This window comes from Carettochelys insculpta, chromosome 2 (genome assembly GCF_033958435.1).
Source record: "Carettochelys insculpta isolate YL-2023 chromosome 2, ASM3395843v1, whole genome shotgun sequence".
Taxonomy (NCBI): domain Eukaryota; kingdom Metazoa; phylum Chordata; order Testudines; family Carettochelyidae; genus Carettochelys; species Carettochelys insculpta.
The window spans coordinates 66785063-66798319 of NC_134138.1; the positions used below are offsets into that span (position 1 = coordinate 66785063).

The 13257-nt window shown below is 37.7% G+C and overlaps 1 protein-coding gene across 2 annotated transcripts in view; it reads left to right on the forward strand.

Annotated features, from left to right (window-relative positions):
* ARFGEF1 (ARF guanine nucleotide exchange factor 1) overlaps nt 1–13257 on the forward strand; it is a 155804-nt gene that overhangs the window by 57584 nt on the left and 84963 nt on the right. For both annotated transcript variants that reach the window (XR_012644410.1, XM_074987110.1), the window contains exons 3-5: nt 1004–1160; nt 2379–2525; nt 12265–12444. Coding sequence is in view for 1 of the 2 variants with exons in the window: in XM_074987110.1 (XP_074843211.1) it covers nt 1004–1160; nt 2379–2525; nt 12265–12444 (484 nt within the window). In the remaining variant the exon portion in view is untranslated. The remainder of the gene's footprint in view (nt 1–1003; nt 1161–2378; nt 2526–12264; nt 12445–13257) is intronic.

Below are 13257 nucleotides of genomic sequence, written 5' to 3' on the forward strand. Positions count from 1 at the left end.
TATAAAGAGAGATGACTATAATAGAGACAGGCACCATTTAGTTACATTTTTAACTTCCAATAATATAAATAGAAACACACAAAACCACAAACATTACAGTATCCACCAGTATGTCCTTAAAGATTGAATTTGGGTCACTTATCATGCAAGATGTTAGCCATTTCTAGCCATGTCACATTTTAACATTTCACTTTTGCTAAGTATTAGAAATATTAAGGGACATCTCCTTCAAAAGAAGGTGTTGCATGAAGTAATAGTTGAAAAATAGCAATTTATGTAAGAAATTGTATATAATTATTGCAATCAGTTCCAACACGCTTCAAGTGGATACTGCTGTGAGAATCCCACTCTTAGAATCTGTCCACCTGCCTGAGGAAGAGAATGGGGGGGTTTTTGTTCTAATTTTCATATTATATTAGATCAGGGAAGCCCACAAATCTGGCTCATCTTTCAAATGCTGATATTGCCAAAAGGATATGCAGGATGATAGCATGATGTTCCAGTCCTTTAATCTCCATGCTTTAGGCTTTGCACTCTGATTTATGATTTACACTAACAGTAGAAAAGTTGTGATCTAGATAATTGAGGAGTATTTCACAGCTCTGAAAGTTCTGTTATGCAGAGTTGTTTCAGTATGCTGCATTCGGACAAACAAGTATGCCTGCCTCCAAATCAGTGAGAGAGGTTGAAGATCCACTGTTGGAATCAATACGATCTGTCTGATCTAAGAAAAGGACAAGAGTAGAACAAAGGTTTAGATTCATACTGAGCATATTTGTCAGGTTATAACAAATGTGCCTTTTAGTTGTTGCAAGTTACATTCTTCTTGCACATTTTCTGGTAGTTTGTGTTAATAAAAATTAGTGTTCAAGATTTCAGTTCCCTTCTTGAGGTTAAGAACAAGTGAAAAAAAACTGAGGGAAATGTATTGTAGTATTGTAATGGAAGGATTTCTGAAGTATCTGTATTTGTAACATTCTAATGATCAGACTATTCTGTTCAGTCCCCCTCATGGAGAAGCAAAGCCGGGTTCAAGCACGCTTCCGCCTGTGAAATCAAAGACAAGCTTTATTGAAGCCGACAAGTACTTCTTACCATTTGAATTGGCATGCCAGTCTAAATGCCCCCGGATTGTTAGTACATCTCTAGATTGTTTACAGGTGTGTATGTTACTGAGCTTTATTTACAATTGGAGGGAAAATGTGGTTTGGAGTGCTGGGTGAATGTAACTAAGAAAGAGTGTCTTGTTTTTTCAGCTCCTAGATGGGACACAATAACCATAATGTATATGATTTTTTGCAATATGAGTAGACCATTTTTGAAGAACAAAGGAGGAAAATAAATCTGGCTGTAGATATACTTTATGTTAAATACAGCTAGTTAATTGTAGACTAATGTATAGATATTTGTAACTTGTTCTAAACTTTAATCTTTTGTATCAGTCAGTGTGCATATCTATAGAAAACAACTCTCTGAAAGAATAAACATAAGCTACCAGAACAGCTATATTATTGTGAAACTTATTTTATCTTCTTTGTAATTGCAGTAAATAGTCCAAGTTAGAGGTTCACATATCTTCTACTTAGAGGCAAATATGTGTGTTTCCCATGTGAAGAAGATTAATCCTTCCGTCTTGGTCCTATAATGCTGTTCTGAAAGAGATCTTAAGATGTTTACCAGAAATTCTGTGTCTTCTCCTAGGTGGACTAAGAACAATGAACCACTGCATATATTTTTATTTATAGGCATATGCATACCTGCCATGTGGTCTCACTGTGCTGCCTGTCTTCTCTCTATTTCTTAAGAGGAAGGGTATTCAGACTTACAAATATTTTTCATGTCTGAAATACTTAGAGAACAGGGTACTGTTATAGTACCCTTTTCACGAGATTTGAAGCAGACACACAGACAAGTGACTTGCAAATCACAACACACCAAGTGGTTCTAATATCGTTTGCCACTCTTTTTAAGTTGTCCTGTAATTTGCTTTTAAATGTATCATGTTGTTGCATAATACAAATGTTATAAGTAAAACTGTAATTTGAATTTCTGTATAATTTTTGAGTCAGTCTCAGAAACAAGTTTAAATTGTTGAGCGCTTTTTATTTTGAGTAAATGTTTACAGACTGTAAATTGTAATAGTTTAGTTAAGCTAAATTGGTGACTTTCATGCTAAGTGATGCTGGAGTTGTTGGATAAGAACACGAATACTCTTGAAGGATTTTCTACAAATGCTTGCAATTTCCTGTGATTTTTAGATACACTACACTGTTTCAATTATCCTGACTTCATTTGTTATAAGTATGAATCTACATATTCAACTGCAAGGTTGATTTTTAAAATTATTTACCATTTCCTGTTCTTTTTTTCTCCTCTAGAAACTTATAGCTTATGGGCACTTAACTGGAAATGCGCCAGATAGTACAGCCCCAGGCAAGAAATTAATTGATAGAATTATTGAGACAATATGTGGCTGTTTTCAAGGTCCTCAGACAGATGAAGGGGTTCAGCTACAAATAATAAAGGTAATTGCTATTGAAATGTAGTTTCAAATGATTAGAGTGATGACAGCAAGAAAACATGCATATCTCTTGAGGATTCAAAACGTGGCATTTATTTGGAAACATAATTTCAGTTTTTATTTTTAAGTGCTTTCTTCATCTCACATGCAGACCTGTTTCATAAGGTGTTCCTTCCCATTCTGAGCCTACTGATACAGTAGTACATGTCGGGTACTCTTTTTCTCTCTCACTGCATATGGAGTCATGATTATGACACACAGTCTTGTCTACGGAGGACTGGATGGAGTTTAAATCACAGCCCATGAGAAGTGTAGCTGGATGAGGAAATTACTGTAGGTGGGAGACTTGAAGCAGCTAATGAGGTTGATTGGGAAGGTGACAGGACAGAGGACATCAGCTTTCTAAGAGGAGGACTCTCGCTAGCCTTTTAATTGAGAAGAAGAGACTGGAAGCTGGAAAGAGGCATGTAAGAGGAGAAGATGGGAGGGCCCCGGACACCTCCGAAAATTCTTACCAAAGAACCGCTCTAAAGGGGTGAGGAAATTTGAGACCAGGAGAGGCATGTACGTGATTTTTTGTTTTGATTGGACCTGTTGTCAAAAGCAGATGTTCACCAACTTTGGGATGTATTCCCCAACAAGGTCATAAGAGGGTCCAAAGAGAGAGTCGCAATGAAGGGCCAGTGGGTGGGTGATCTCAGTTGCTGGGCGCAGATTCCCTGCCGGCCTTGGTCCCCCCCAGTCTACACCTGCAAGAGCTGCCATCTGGAAGTTATTTTCCTCTAGAGAGGCTGCTGTGTGAGCAAGGAGTGGAAGACCGTACCTCAGAATACTCATTCTTCTGAGCATTATGAAGAAAAGTAGCGACGGACACCATAAAGAATGGATTGTATGTGAACTACCTAATAGATATTTCTCTGACACAAGCATCCACTGGTGCAGGTACTACTTTCATGATTAGACCTGCTCATGTTCTTGCAAGGGTCACTTGCTTTTTCATTACTTCTCTGTATCTCCCACCTTCCTTTTGAGTTTACGTTTTTCTATGAGGACGTTGCAGCACTGCAGTCTGATTTCAGCTTGCTCTGCTGTTGGCTGTAAGTAAGTTTTAAGTTTACTGCTAACAGTAATAGACCACTTTATGGCTATGTCTACACTAGCTGCTGATAGGAATAAGGGGATTTCGAAGTTGGTGGGGTCCTTTTGAAAAGGATCCCTGTCTGGATGAGCCATGTGGAGGTGAGCCGTGGCAATTTCAAAGTGCCGCAGCTGCCCGCATGCTAATGAGGCGCTGAATATGTATTTCAGTGCTTCATTAGTAATCTTCAGAATGGCCATTTCGAAGTTTTGGGCTAGTGTAAGCATAGCCTAAGTGTGATAATTTCCTGTCCTTTCACTTAATTAATCTTTCAGTAATTAAAACCTGTTGACCTTCCTTATATAGCTGTATATCCTCTGCTCTGAATCTATTTTCCTTCTGGCTTCCTTCAGATGTGTGTCAGTTGCCATGTCTTCAGCCTCACGCTATTAGAGCTAAGAGTGCATTCATGGCTTTCTTCTGTAATGTTTTCATCTTTGAAATCTGAAGTTCTGTTCACACTGTGCTGAGTGCCTTTGGTTTTTTCATAGCCAAAGATTCCCAGAGCCTCGTCTATAGTGCACGGCTGGGAGAATTTCCTTTGCCTTTTCAAGAGACCTTCTATTTCTGTGGTAAGCTGAATGGTTAAAATGAAGCCACTTCCTGGTTTCAGTGAATAAAGCAGCTAACCATCTATTGGGTGATATGACTGCTGGAAAGGAAATTTGCTACGTATGCAGTGAAGTCTGCTGGATGCCTGTAGGCTTCTTGCTTAGTGCCTGTAGGAGGAGGATGGCTGAAACAAACACGTGCTGTCAGTGTTTGTTATGTTTTGAGACTGATTCAAAATAAAATTTCCTCATCGTCTCAATTCTAGGAGAGTGGCAATAAAACAGCAGTTCATATTTGTTTTTAATAGAAAAGTAATTTTGCAAGCTAAAAGAAGCTGAAATGATTGGGAAAAATTGAAGGGCAGCAAAAAAGTTTCAACACATTGCGCTCATCTGTCATTCTGTGTCACTGCATTCAGCGCTAGGAGAAGGTGGAGTGCATGGTGGAAAGCCACCTACCCAATTGTTCATCTGTCACATCACTAGAAGCTTTATATGCATGTTTTAAGTTTCTGGCAAGTGGTGTATAAATCTACCTCATGCCAGTCTACTACATGCTACATGTCTGTGCAAACCTTGCTGCTGTACACTAAATTTTCCATAATGCACTTTCATGTACCCCTCTTAGAAATGGGGTAGACCAAAGTGCTGTATGAAAGTTTTTGGTGCCTGGAAGCAGCATGCACAGGTACGCTTAACATACAGATGCGTACAAGGTAGGTTAATACATGTCGTGTCCAACCAGTCCAACTATAGTGGATACTGCTATAACAAACTAGCCACATTATTCTGAAAATATGTTCATAGCTCAAGCCAAATAGCCACATGTGGCTAGCAAGTTGGACACCATGGATTTATATCCTTGCTTGCTGCAAGCTAAGTGTTTGTATAAGCGCACTGCTAGTGACCTGATTTTCCAAAGTATTAAGCACCAAGCAGGACCCACTGACTTGAAAAGCAACTGTTGGGTGCTCAGTACTTTTGAATATTAAAGTACTTTAATCATAGAATCATAGAATACTAGGACTGAAAGGGACCTCGAGAGGCCATCGAGTCCAGCCCCCTGCCCCAATGGCAGGACCAAATACTGTCTAAACCATCCCTGGTAGATATCTATCTAACCTGTTCTTAAATATCTCCAGTGATGGAGATTCCACAACCTCCCTTGGCAATTTAGTCCACTGTTTGACCACCCTAACAGTTAGGAACTTTTTCCTAATGTTCAACCTAAACCTTCCTTGCTGCAGTTTAAGTCCATTGCCTCTTGTTCTATCCTCAGAGGCCAGGAAGAACAAGTTTTCTCCCTCTTCCTTATGACACCCTTTTAGATACCTGAAAACTGCTATCATGTCTCCCCTCAATCTTCTCTTTTCCAAACTAAACAAGCCCAATTCTTTCAGCCTTTCTTCATAGGTCACATTCTCTAGACCTTTGATCATTCTTGTCGCTCTTTTCTGGACCCTCTCTAATTTCTCCATCTTTCTTGAACTGCAGTGCGCAGAACTGGACACAATACCCCAGCTGAGGCCTAACCATCTAAACATTAACTCAGGAACTTTAACTTGGGTTACTTTTTTTTAAATCCTTCAATATGATTTTCTTTGGAGGTTTTCCCTTCAAGTCAGTGACTTGTTAGGTTAGGACTACTTGTGTTTTATGTTTTGCCTTTCTGTTGAAGAAGATACTCAGTCAATGAGAATATCACTTCTCCTAAACTTAAAAAAACCCTCTTTTTGCTGGTCACATAAAGTCAGTACTTAGTTTGTGATATCTGATATCCCAGCCTGAGGCGGGGATGACTTTTCATAAAGGTTATGGTTTTGAGAGTTGGGGATGTGGATTGCTCCCAGTTAAAACTAAGTAGATGTATTTTGTGTACGTTATATTGGGAGGCTTTAGTACAGTACACATAATTTAACTTCACAATTGGAAATGTCAGAACCAAACTATGATTTTATGCAGCTGTTAAATCCATTTTAAAAGAGAAACTGGTACATACCTAGAGGCATTATGGCCAGTTATCTGAAAACAATAATCCTTCTCATCTAATGGGGGAGTCAGAGACTAGGAAACCAGATCAGCTGATTAGGTTCATATGTGAAGACCACATGACAAAGTGCTGATTATCAAACAGTTACTCAAATTAGCGGGGGAGAACATTCAGAATTGAATCAAGAAGGAGGTCTGCTCTGTTGAGGACTAATTATGTATCATCCTGAATTCTGGTGACAGAACCCAGGATATGTTGTCTGTGATTAAATAAGTTGTTTCCTGAATAGCAAGAAGATTGAGGATAAATGTTTTTGTTTCATTATTACAGTGTGCTTTTACACATTGCAAAATGTGGGGCTCTTCAAAAATTGAGTATCTAGCTTCAGTTAGAAAAATCTGGAAATGGTCAAAAGGAGGCCATATTTCACATTTCTCCTTAGGATAACGTAGCTTGGAAGACATGATTGTAAGCGTGAAATACAATGGTAAAATAAAGAATGCCATCGGTGCGATGATTAACAAAATGTTGTCAATATATTTCTTTTTGTATGGGTTAAATTGTTATTATTTTGACCCTAAATTTCTTTCAGAAATTGGTCTATAGCTAGCTATTTATTGTCTTCTTGAAAGATAAATATGCCAGTTAACTAAATGAATCATAAGTAAAGATTCTTTCTACGTTGTCTGCATTGTGCTATAAATAGATAAGATCTTAGTTGTTGTTATAGAAAATCAAATTGTGTTCCTAGGGCCAGAATGCCAGAAATACTGGTTAGGGCTGTTTGTGTTTTATGATTTGCCTTTCTGTTGCAGGAAATACCCCAGACAGTTAAACAATAGGAATATAACACTTCCAGACTAAAAGAGCTCTTTTGCTGGTTTTGTTTGTTTTGTGTAGTCAGACTTCACTTAATTTTAGAGCGAGCCCAGTTGAACTCACTGGAACATATGTTTTTTGAAAAAACAAGTATGGAATGGGGTTTCTGTGGAGAAGCTGAGCTACACTGAAATAAAATAGGGAATAGATTGATGGCATTGCCATTACGGTGTGTCGCCATGATGTTTCAAAATAAGGGACATGTATTATATATAATAAATGACACTCAATGTCAATTGGCAACACTAGATTCTCTTACTGCAGCTTTCTGTACGGTATGATACAGAATATATTCTTATGATACGTTGTAAACCTAGTCAACTAATTAACAAGCTTTAAGGATTAGCTAAAATAATTCCCCACCCCCCCACCCCAGCATCATCCAGCACAGCAAACAGCTTGGGAATTTACTTGTCAAAACACACTTCTATTAGAAGGCATAGAGAGAGTCTTGAAGAATGATGCATTGCAAAGTGAATTATTTGTTACTCACCAGTTGATCCATTCAACCACATCCACATCATCTCTCCCAATAAGCAGTTTTTCTTATGATGTTTCATTTTTGCAACTAGGCCCTGCATCATCATCTTGTACTAACACTTGACAAGCTTTCATTTTTACATAGGGAATGAATTTCTTCAAAATATTCTCAGACAAGGCTTCTAGGTGTAAGAAAGACACTGACAGTTTTTCTGTGGCACAAGTGTGAGGGGAGTATAGGAAGCTGTGTGTACGCTGAGTAATGTCTTCCCTTTTTCTTTCTAGTCCACTCCACTGTTCCTTTCTATGCTGCCCCCATAATTTCCTGTGTATTAGCTGTCTTTAGACAGTGTCTTAACTAACTGCTGTGTCACGCTTTGTCAGTGTCCTCTACCACATAAGCAGGGAACAAAACAATTCAGCTTGTGTATTTTTTTTCACGTTACTTTTTAGTCTGCTGAGAAGCAGAAACTGCAAACCCAGAATGTTCAAGAATTGTGAGACTATGTGTATATGTAGCATGTCTGTGATGAGATTTCATTGTAACTGTTGTTAAAAGAAATTTAATATTGGTGATTTTAAAAAATCAAAATCTGATTTTTTTTAACCCACATTACATGTACTGTGTACATTTTTGTAACTTGTTTCTCCTGTCCCTAGGTATTTCATTTTAATGTAAGTATTAGGTACATCTGTGGATTATTAGTATAAAAATAGAATGCAAGTTCTACAAATGTACAAATGAATATTTAGTTATAGAGCGTTAATTGTTCGTTTGAATTATAACTAGTTCAATGGTAAATATGCAGTTGATTTGCTAAATTTTAAATCGCTCCAAGAATTTTGTACAGATTGAATCTGTCTAATCCAGCACTCTGTCATTTGGCAACATCTGTAATCCGGCATAATTTTAGTTGGCTGGACAACCACTTATCATGGGTTTGACCAAGTTTCCTGTGGCCCCATAAAGTTTGTTTACAGCCACCAGTTCTGGCTCTGTGTTCTGTGCTGTTATGTATCTGTAGTTTACTCCTAAACGTCTTTTAAGAGCCCAGCAAGCAGCAGAAGCGTTGGTAATATGCTAGACAATATTGACCTCCCATGGTCTGGCAAATTCTCTCTACACGTCCCAATGTTCAATCTGCCATACTGTTGCATTTGATGCTAAGAAATTTGTTAAATAAAATGAATAAGTTAAGTGTAACAAAATATATAAAATAGAAATGCTTAAATGTAAGAGAAAATGGTTTGGAACTCATAATAGAGTGTGAAGAATCTGAAACCTGAAGAGGTGCTACCTGAAGATTCCCACACTTGTCTCCAACATATGTCAGAAAATCTGAAAAGTATTCTGAGATATTTTCCTGCTGATCCCAGCAGAGTGTAAGAACTGCTGTCAATCAGCCAGACTGTTTATGCACCTAATAATGATTTGAAGCAAGGCAAAGAAGTGGTGTGTATCCTGAGGCGATGGGACTAGTGAAGAAGATTTTGAGACTCCAAGGCTGTGTCTACACTACAAAAATAACTTTGAAGTTGAGCGTCTACACACGCCCTACTTTGAAGTTAAACTTCAAAGTTGGGCACTACTCCATTGCCGGGAATGGAATAATGACTTCGAAGTTGGGCTCCCTTAACTTCAAAGTCTGGGAAAATGTATGTAGACTCTCTGCTGGCTACTTTGATGTAATGAATGACTTTGAAATTAACTTTGCAGTTAGTTCCTAGTGTAGATGCACCCCAAGTGTTTTCCTGATTAAAACTTATATAACCCACTACAAGCTGCTTGATCACCCCTCTCTGACAGTGAGGTGTTTTGTTCTGCACCTGCAACCAGAAGATTATAAAGAAAAATTGCTGTTTAGAGTTCTAAGGGGCAGGAGAATCAGACAAATAAGAAATTTAATAGTACATTTACCTATATCTGACCTCAGACTGAAAATGGAAATTGTTATCCAAAGGGCCAGTTGTATGGCCAGTGTAAGAGAGAATGGATTGAGACAGATGCTCTAAAATCCAGTGCCCAAATATGAAGGAGTGTGGGTTAGAATTTTTTATTTGATCAAGAACTGTACAAGACTTTCTCATCAAAAAGTAAGGTTGAAGAATGGCAGCTTGCTCTGTAGAAATTTGCCAGAAAGGGAGACCAAATCAAAAGCAGATATATTATGCAGCTAATTTTGGATAGATTTTTTTGACGTCTGTCTGTGTCTGTCTGTCTTGCCACACCTCTAGCTTTTCGGTTAAGAAATTGTATTAAATTTCAATGTTGAGCCATTCATCTGAACCTAAGTTGTTCTTTATTATCTGAGTTCATAACTGCTTCTCATGGGCTTTTAAAGACTAGATAAAATCCTGGCTTGAGGGAGATGACTGAAATTACTTAAAACATCTCTTTGATCTCTGGGGGAGAAATTTTTCCTTAACTGGGGGCAGTGCCTTTACTGAGCCATTTGAGCAGATCCTCAAATCAGGTGCGCCTCCTTAAGGCTTTAATTTTAATGGTTACTTGAAATTGACTACTGCTGATTTCCTGATTCTCATAGGAAAGGAGAGAGTGTCAGGAGTTCAACTGTTACATTTATCTTGTGTAAAGAAGTTGTACTTTATTCAAACAACATTAGGCCACTGCCTACTTTTATTTAATGTTTATTTCTTCAGCTATAAAACTAAACATCAAAGAGTGTCCAGTCAAAGCTCTGAATTCCTTGGGATTTAAAAACCTTTTTTAAAAAAAAAAAAAAAAGGTTGAGCAACATGAGGCTTAACCATTTGTATGCATCATGTATCTTACAGAATCCAGAATTACCTGTATTGTATTGAAAGCTTGTAAACTTAGTATATTAACAACGTATTGTAAGTGAATGTGTTTCCTTTCTTTTTTATATTAAGAAATTATCTTACACTTCTTTTTGGTCACTATGTATTTGGCAAAGATATATTTTTGCTTTAATATTTTTCTTTTTAAGATTGTCTGGAGCAAAAAAATCCTGATAGGATAATGAGCTGGCCATTATAGTTTAGTATGTATTGTCATGTCTAGAAGAACTTCCTCTTTAAAATATATTTTCTTTGAATATATGAATTATTTCTTTTAAAATAGCTGTATGTAAGAAAATAAGAGTGACTATACTGGGTCAACCCACATGTCCATCTAGCTCAGTATCCTGTGTTCTGACAGTGGCCAGTGCTGGGTGCCCCAGAGGTAATGAACAGAACAGGTAATCATCAAGTAATCCATTGCCCATCCAGCCTCAGTCTTCCATTCTTGCCTCTGATAGTCAGAGGAGTGTCCAAAGCATGAGGTTTCATCCTTGACTTCTTGATTAACACACGCTGATGAACGTATGCTCCTTGAACTAATTTAGTCTTTTGGAACCCAGTTAGGCTTCTGGCCGTCACAGCGTTCCGTGGCAATGAATTCCATAGATTAGTTATGAACTGTTTCAAAAAGATTTCTCTTGTTTATAATAAATCATCTGCCTGATTACGTCATTGAGTGATCTGGGTTTGTTGATTTTGTTTTTTGGTATTGTGGGAAAGGGGGAATAACATTTCTAGTCACTTTTTGCACAATATTTATGATTTTATAGACCTCTACCATATTCTCCCTCCCTACACGCACGCTCTTTGTCATTTTTCTTCCAGGCTAAACAACCTTTATATTTTTAGTGGCTTAAGCTTTTATAAGTTTTAAGTTAAGTTTTATATTAATGGCATTTTGTTTTCTGCACTTCCCCTAACTGTCCCCAAATACTGGAAGCCTTTTTGATTGCTGTTGCACAGTGAGTGGAATTTTCAGGGAACTATCCTAACTATCCTTGATAGCTCCAAGATGTCTTTCTTGGGTGATGACAGCAAATTTAGAAACAATCACCATATGTCTATTTAAGCTTATTTTTTTTTCTAAAGTTCATTACTGTGCACTTACTGTTTTAGTACTAATCTACATTTGTTGCTCAGTCAATAAGGCTTTATGGATGTAACTTCATACACTTTATTTTGGACATAGCTATTTAGAATAATTTTGTATTGTCTGCAAACTTTGCCACTTCATTATTCACCCCCTTTTTGTTGATTAATTAATATGTTGATGAGCACAGGGCTTGGTAAAGATCCCTGGCATACCCTGTTGCTCACTTTCATCCACCATGAAAACTGATCATTTATTTGTTCCCTTTGTTTTCTGTTTTCCGCCCCCCGCAACCAGTTATTGGTCCAGAAGCGGACCTTTCCTATTATTCCATGTTCTTTTTTTTTTTTTTTTTTTTTTTCTCCTTAAGAGCTTTTGTTGAATTCATCACTAAAGGCTCTTACCCTGGTTGAGTAAGGGTTGCATACGTTTTTCAAAGCCATGATGCAAATATGGTGTGGAATGATAGTTGTAGGTTGGTGCCATGGGCTTGGATTCAAAGAGTAGAGCTTTTGTTCCTAGTCCTGCCACAGGCCTAAAATAGATATATGCCTCAGTTTTTCATTTGTAGAATTCTTTCTTATGTCACAGTGGGTTTTTATGGAGATAATTTGATTCATGTATGTGAGGTGCTTAGATATGACTGGATGAATGCCATAGAAAAACATATCAGTAAACAAATAGAGTAATTATATCTGTGTACCTGTTGTTTTGTATATAAAAGTGCATAGAAAATATTTTAACTAGTTCAACGCTTCAATGTAAAAAAAGAATAACTCTTTTTTTTTTAAGGCTTTGCTTACTGCAGTAACTTCTCAACACATAGAAATTCATGAAGGAACTGTGTTGCAAGCTGTAAGAACATGTTACAATATCTATCTCGCAAGCAAAAATCTCATAAATCAGACCACAGCCAAGGCCACTCTCACGCAAATGCTGAATGTTATATTTGCACGTATGGAAAATCAAGCAGTGAGTATCTTAATATTCTATATAAGTAGAAAATAGTTGCTAAACCATTATTTTAATTATAGACTTGATTAGTTGTTCATATGACAAGATTGTATGGCGTATGTAATTTGATCCCAGTGTTTTCATTTGGGGTGTGTCTACATGGGCACAAATGGCCATTTCGAAGATTACTAACGAATACTGAGCCTTTCATTAGCGTTAGGAAGCTTCCAGCCACAGCGCTTTGAAAGCGCACAGCTCAGCGCAGCTACACGGGGCTCCTTTTCGAAAGGACCCCACGCCTTTCCAAATCCCCTTATTCCAGTAGCTGATCAGAATAATCAGCTAACGGAATAAGGGGATTTCGAAAGGTGTGGGGTCCTTTTGAAAAGGAGCCCCGTGTAGCTGCGCTGAGCTGCGCGCTTTCAAAGCGCCACGACCGGAAGCATCCTAATGCTAATGAGGCGCTGAATATTCAGTTCCATGCCTCATTAGTAATCTTCGAAACGGCCGTTAGCATAGCCACTTTGAAAATTTGTGCCCTCGTAGACCCACCCTTGGTGATTAACTGCTTAAAATTATGATATTTATCATTCAAAAAGATATGAAATCCACTTCTATAGTGTGTCTCATCCTCTTCTAGATATCAGCCTACAGAGAGGATGGCAACTTTCTGCTTCTGTCAGTTACTTCATTAGCTCAAATGGCAGACGTCTAGGTGCATCAACAGGTTCATTGGGTCTTGGTGTGATTCCACATAATAGCATTTTTTTTTCAATTTGTTTCTTTAAAAGCCCAGGTTGTTAAACACAAATAATCACGTAAAAATAATGG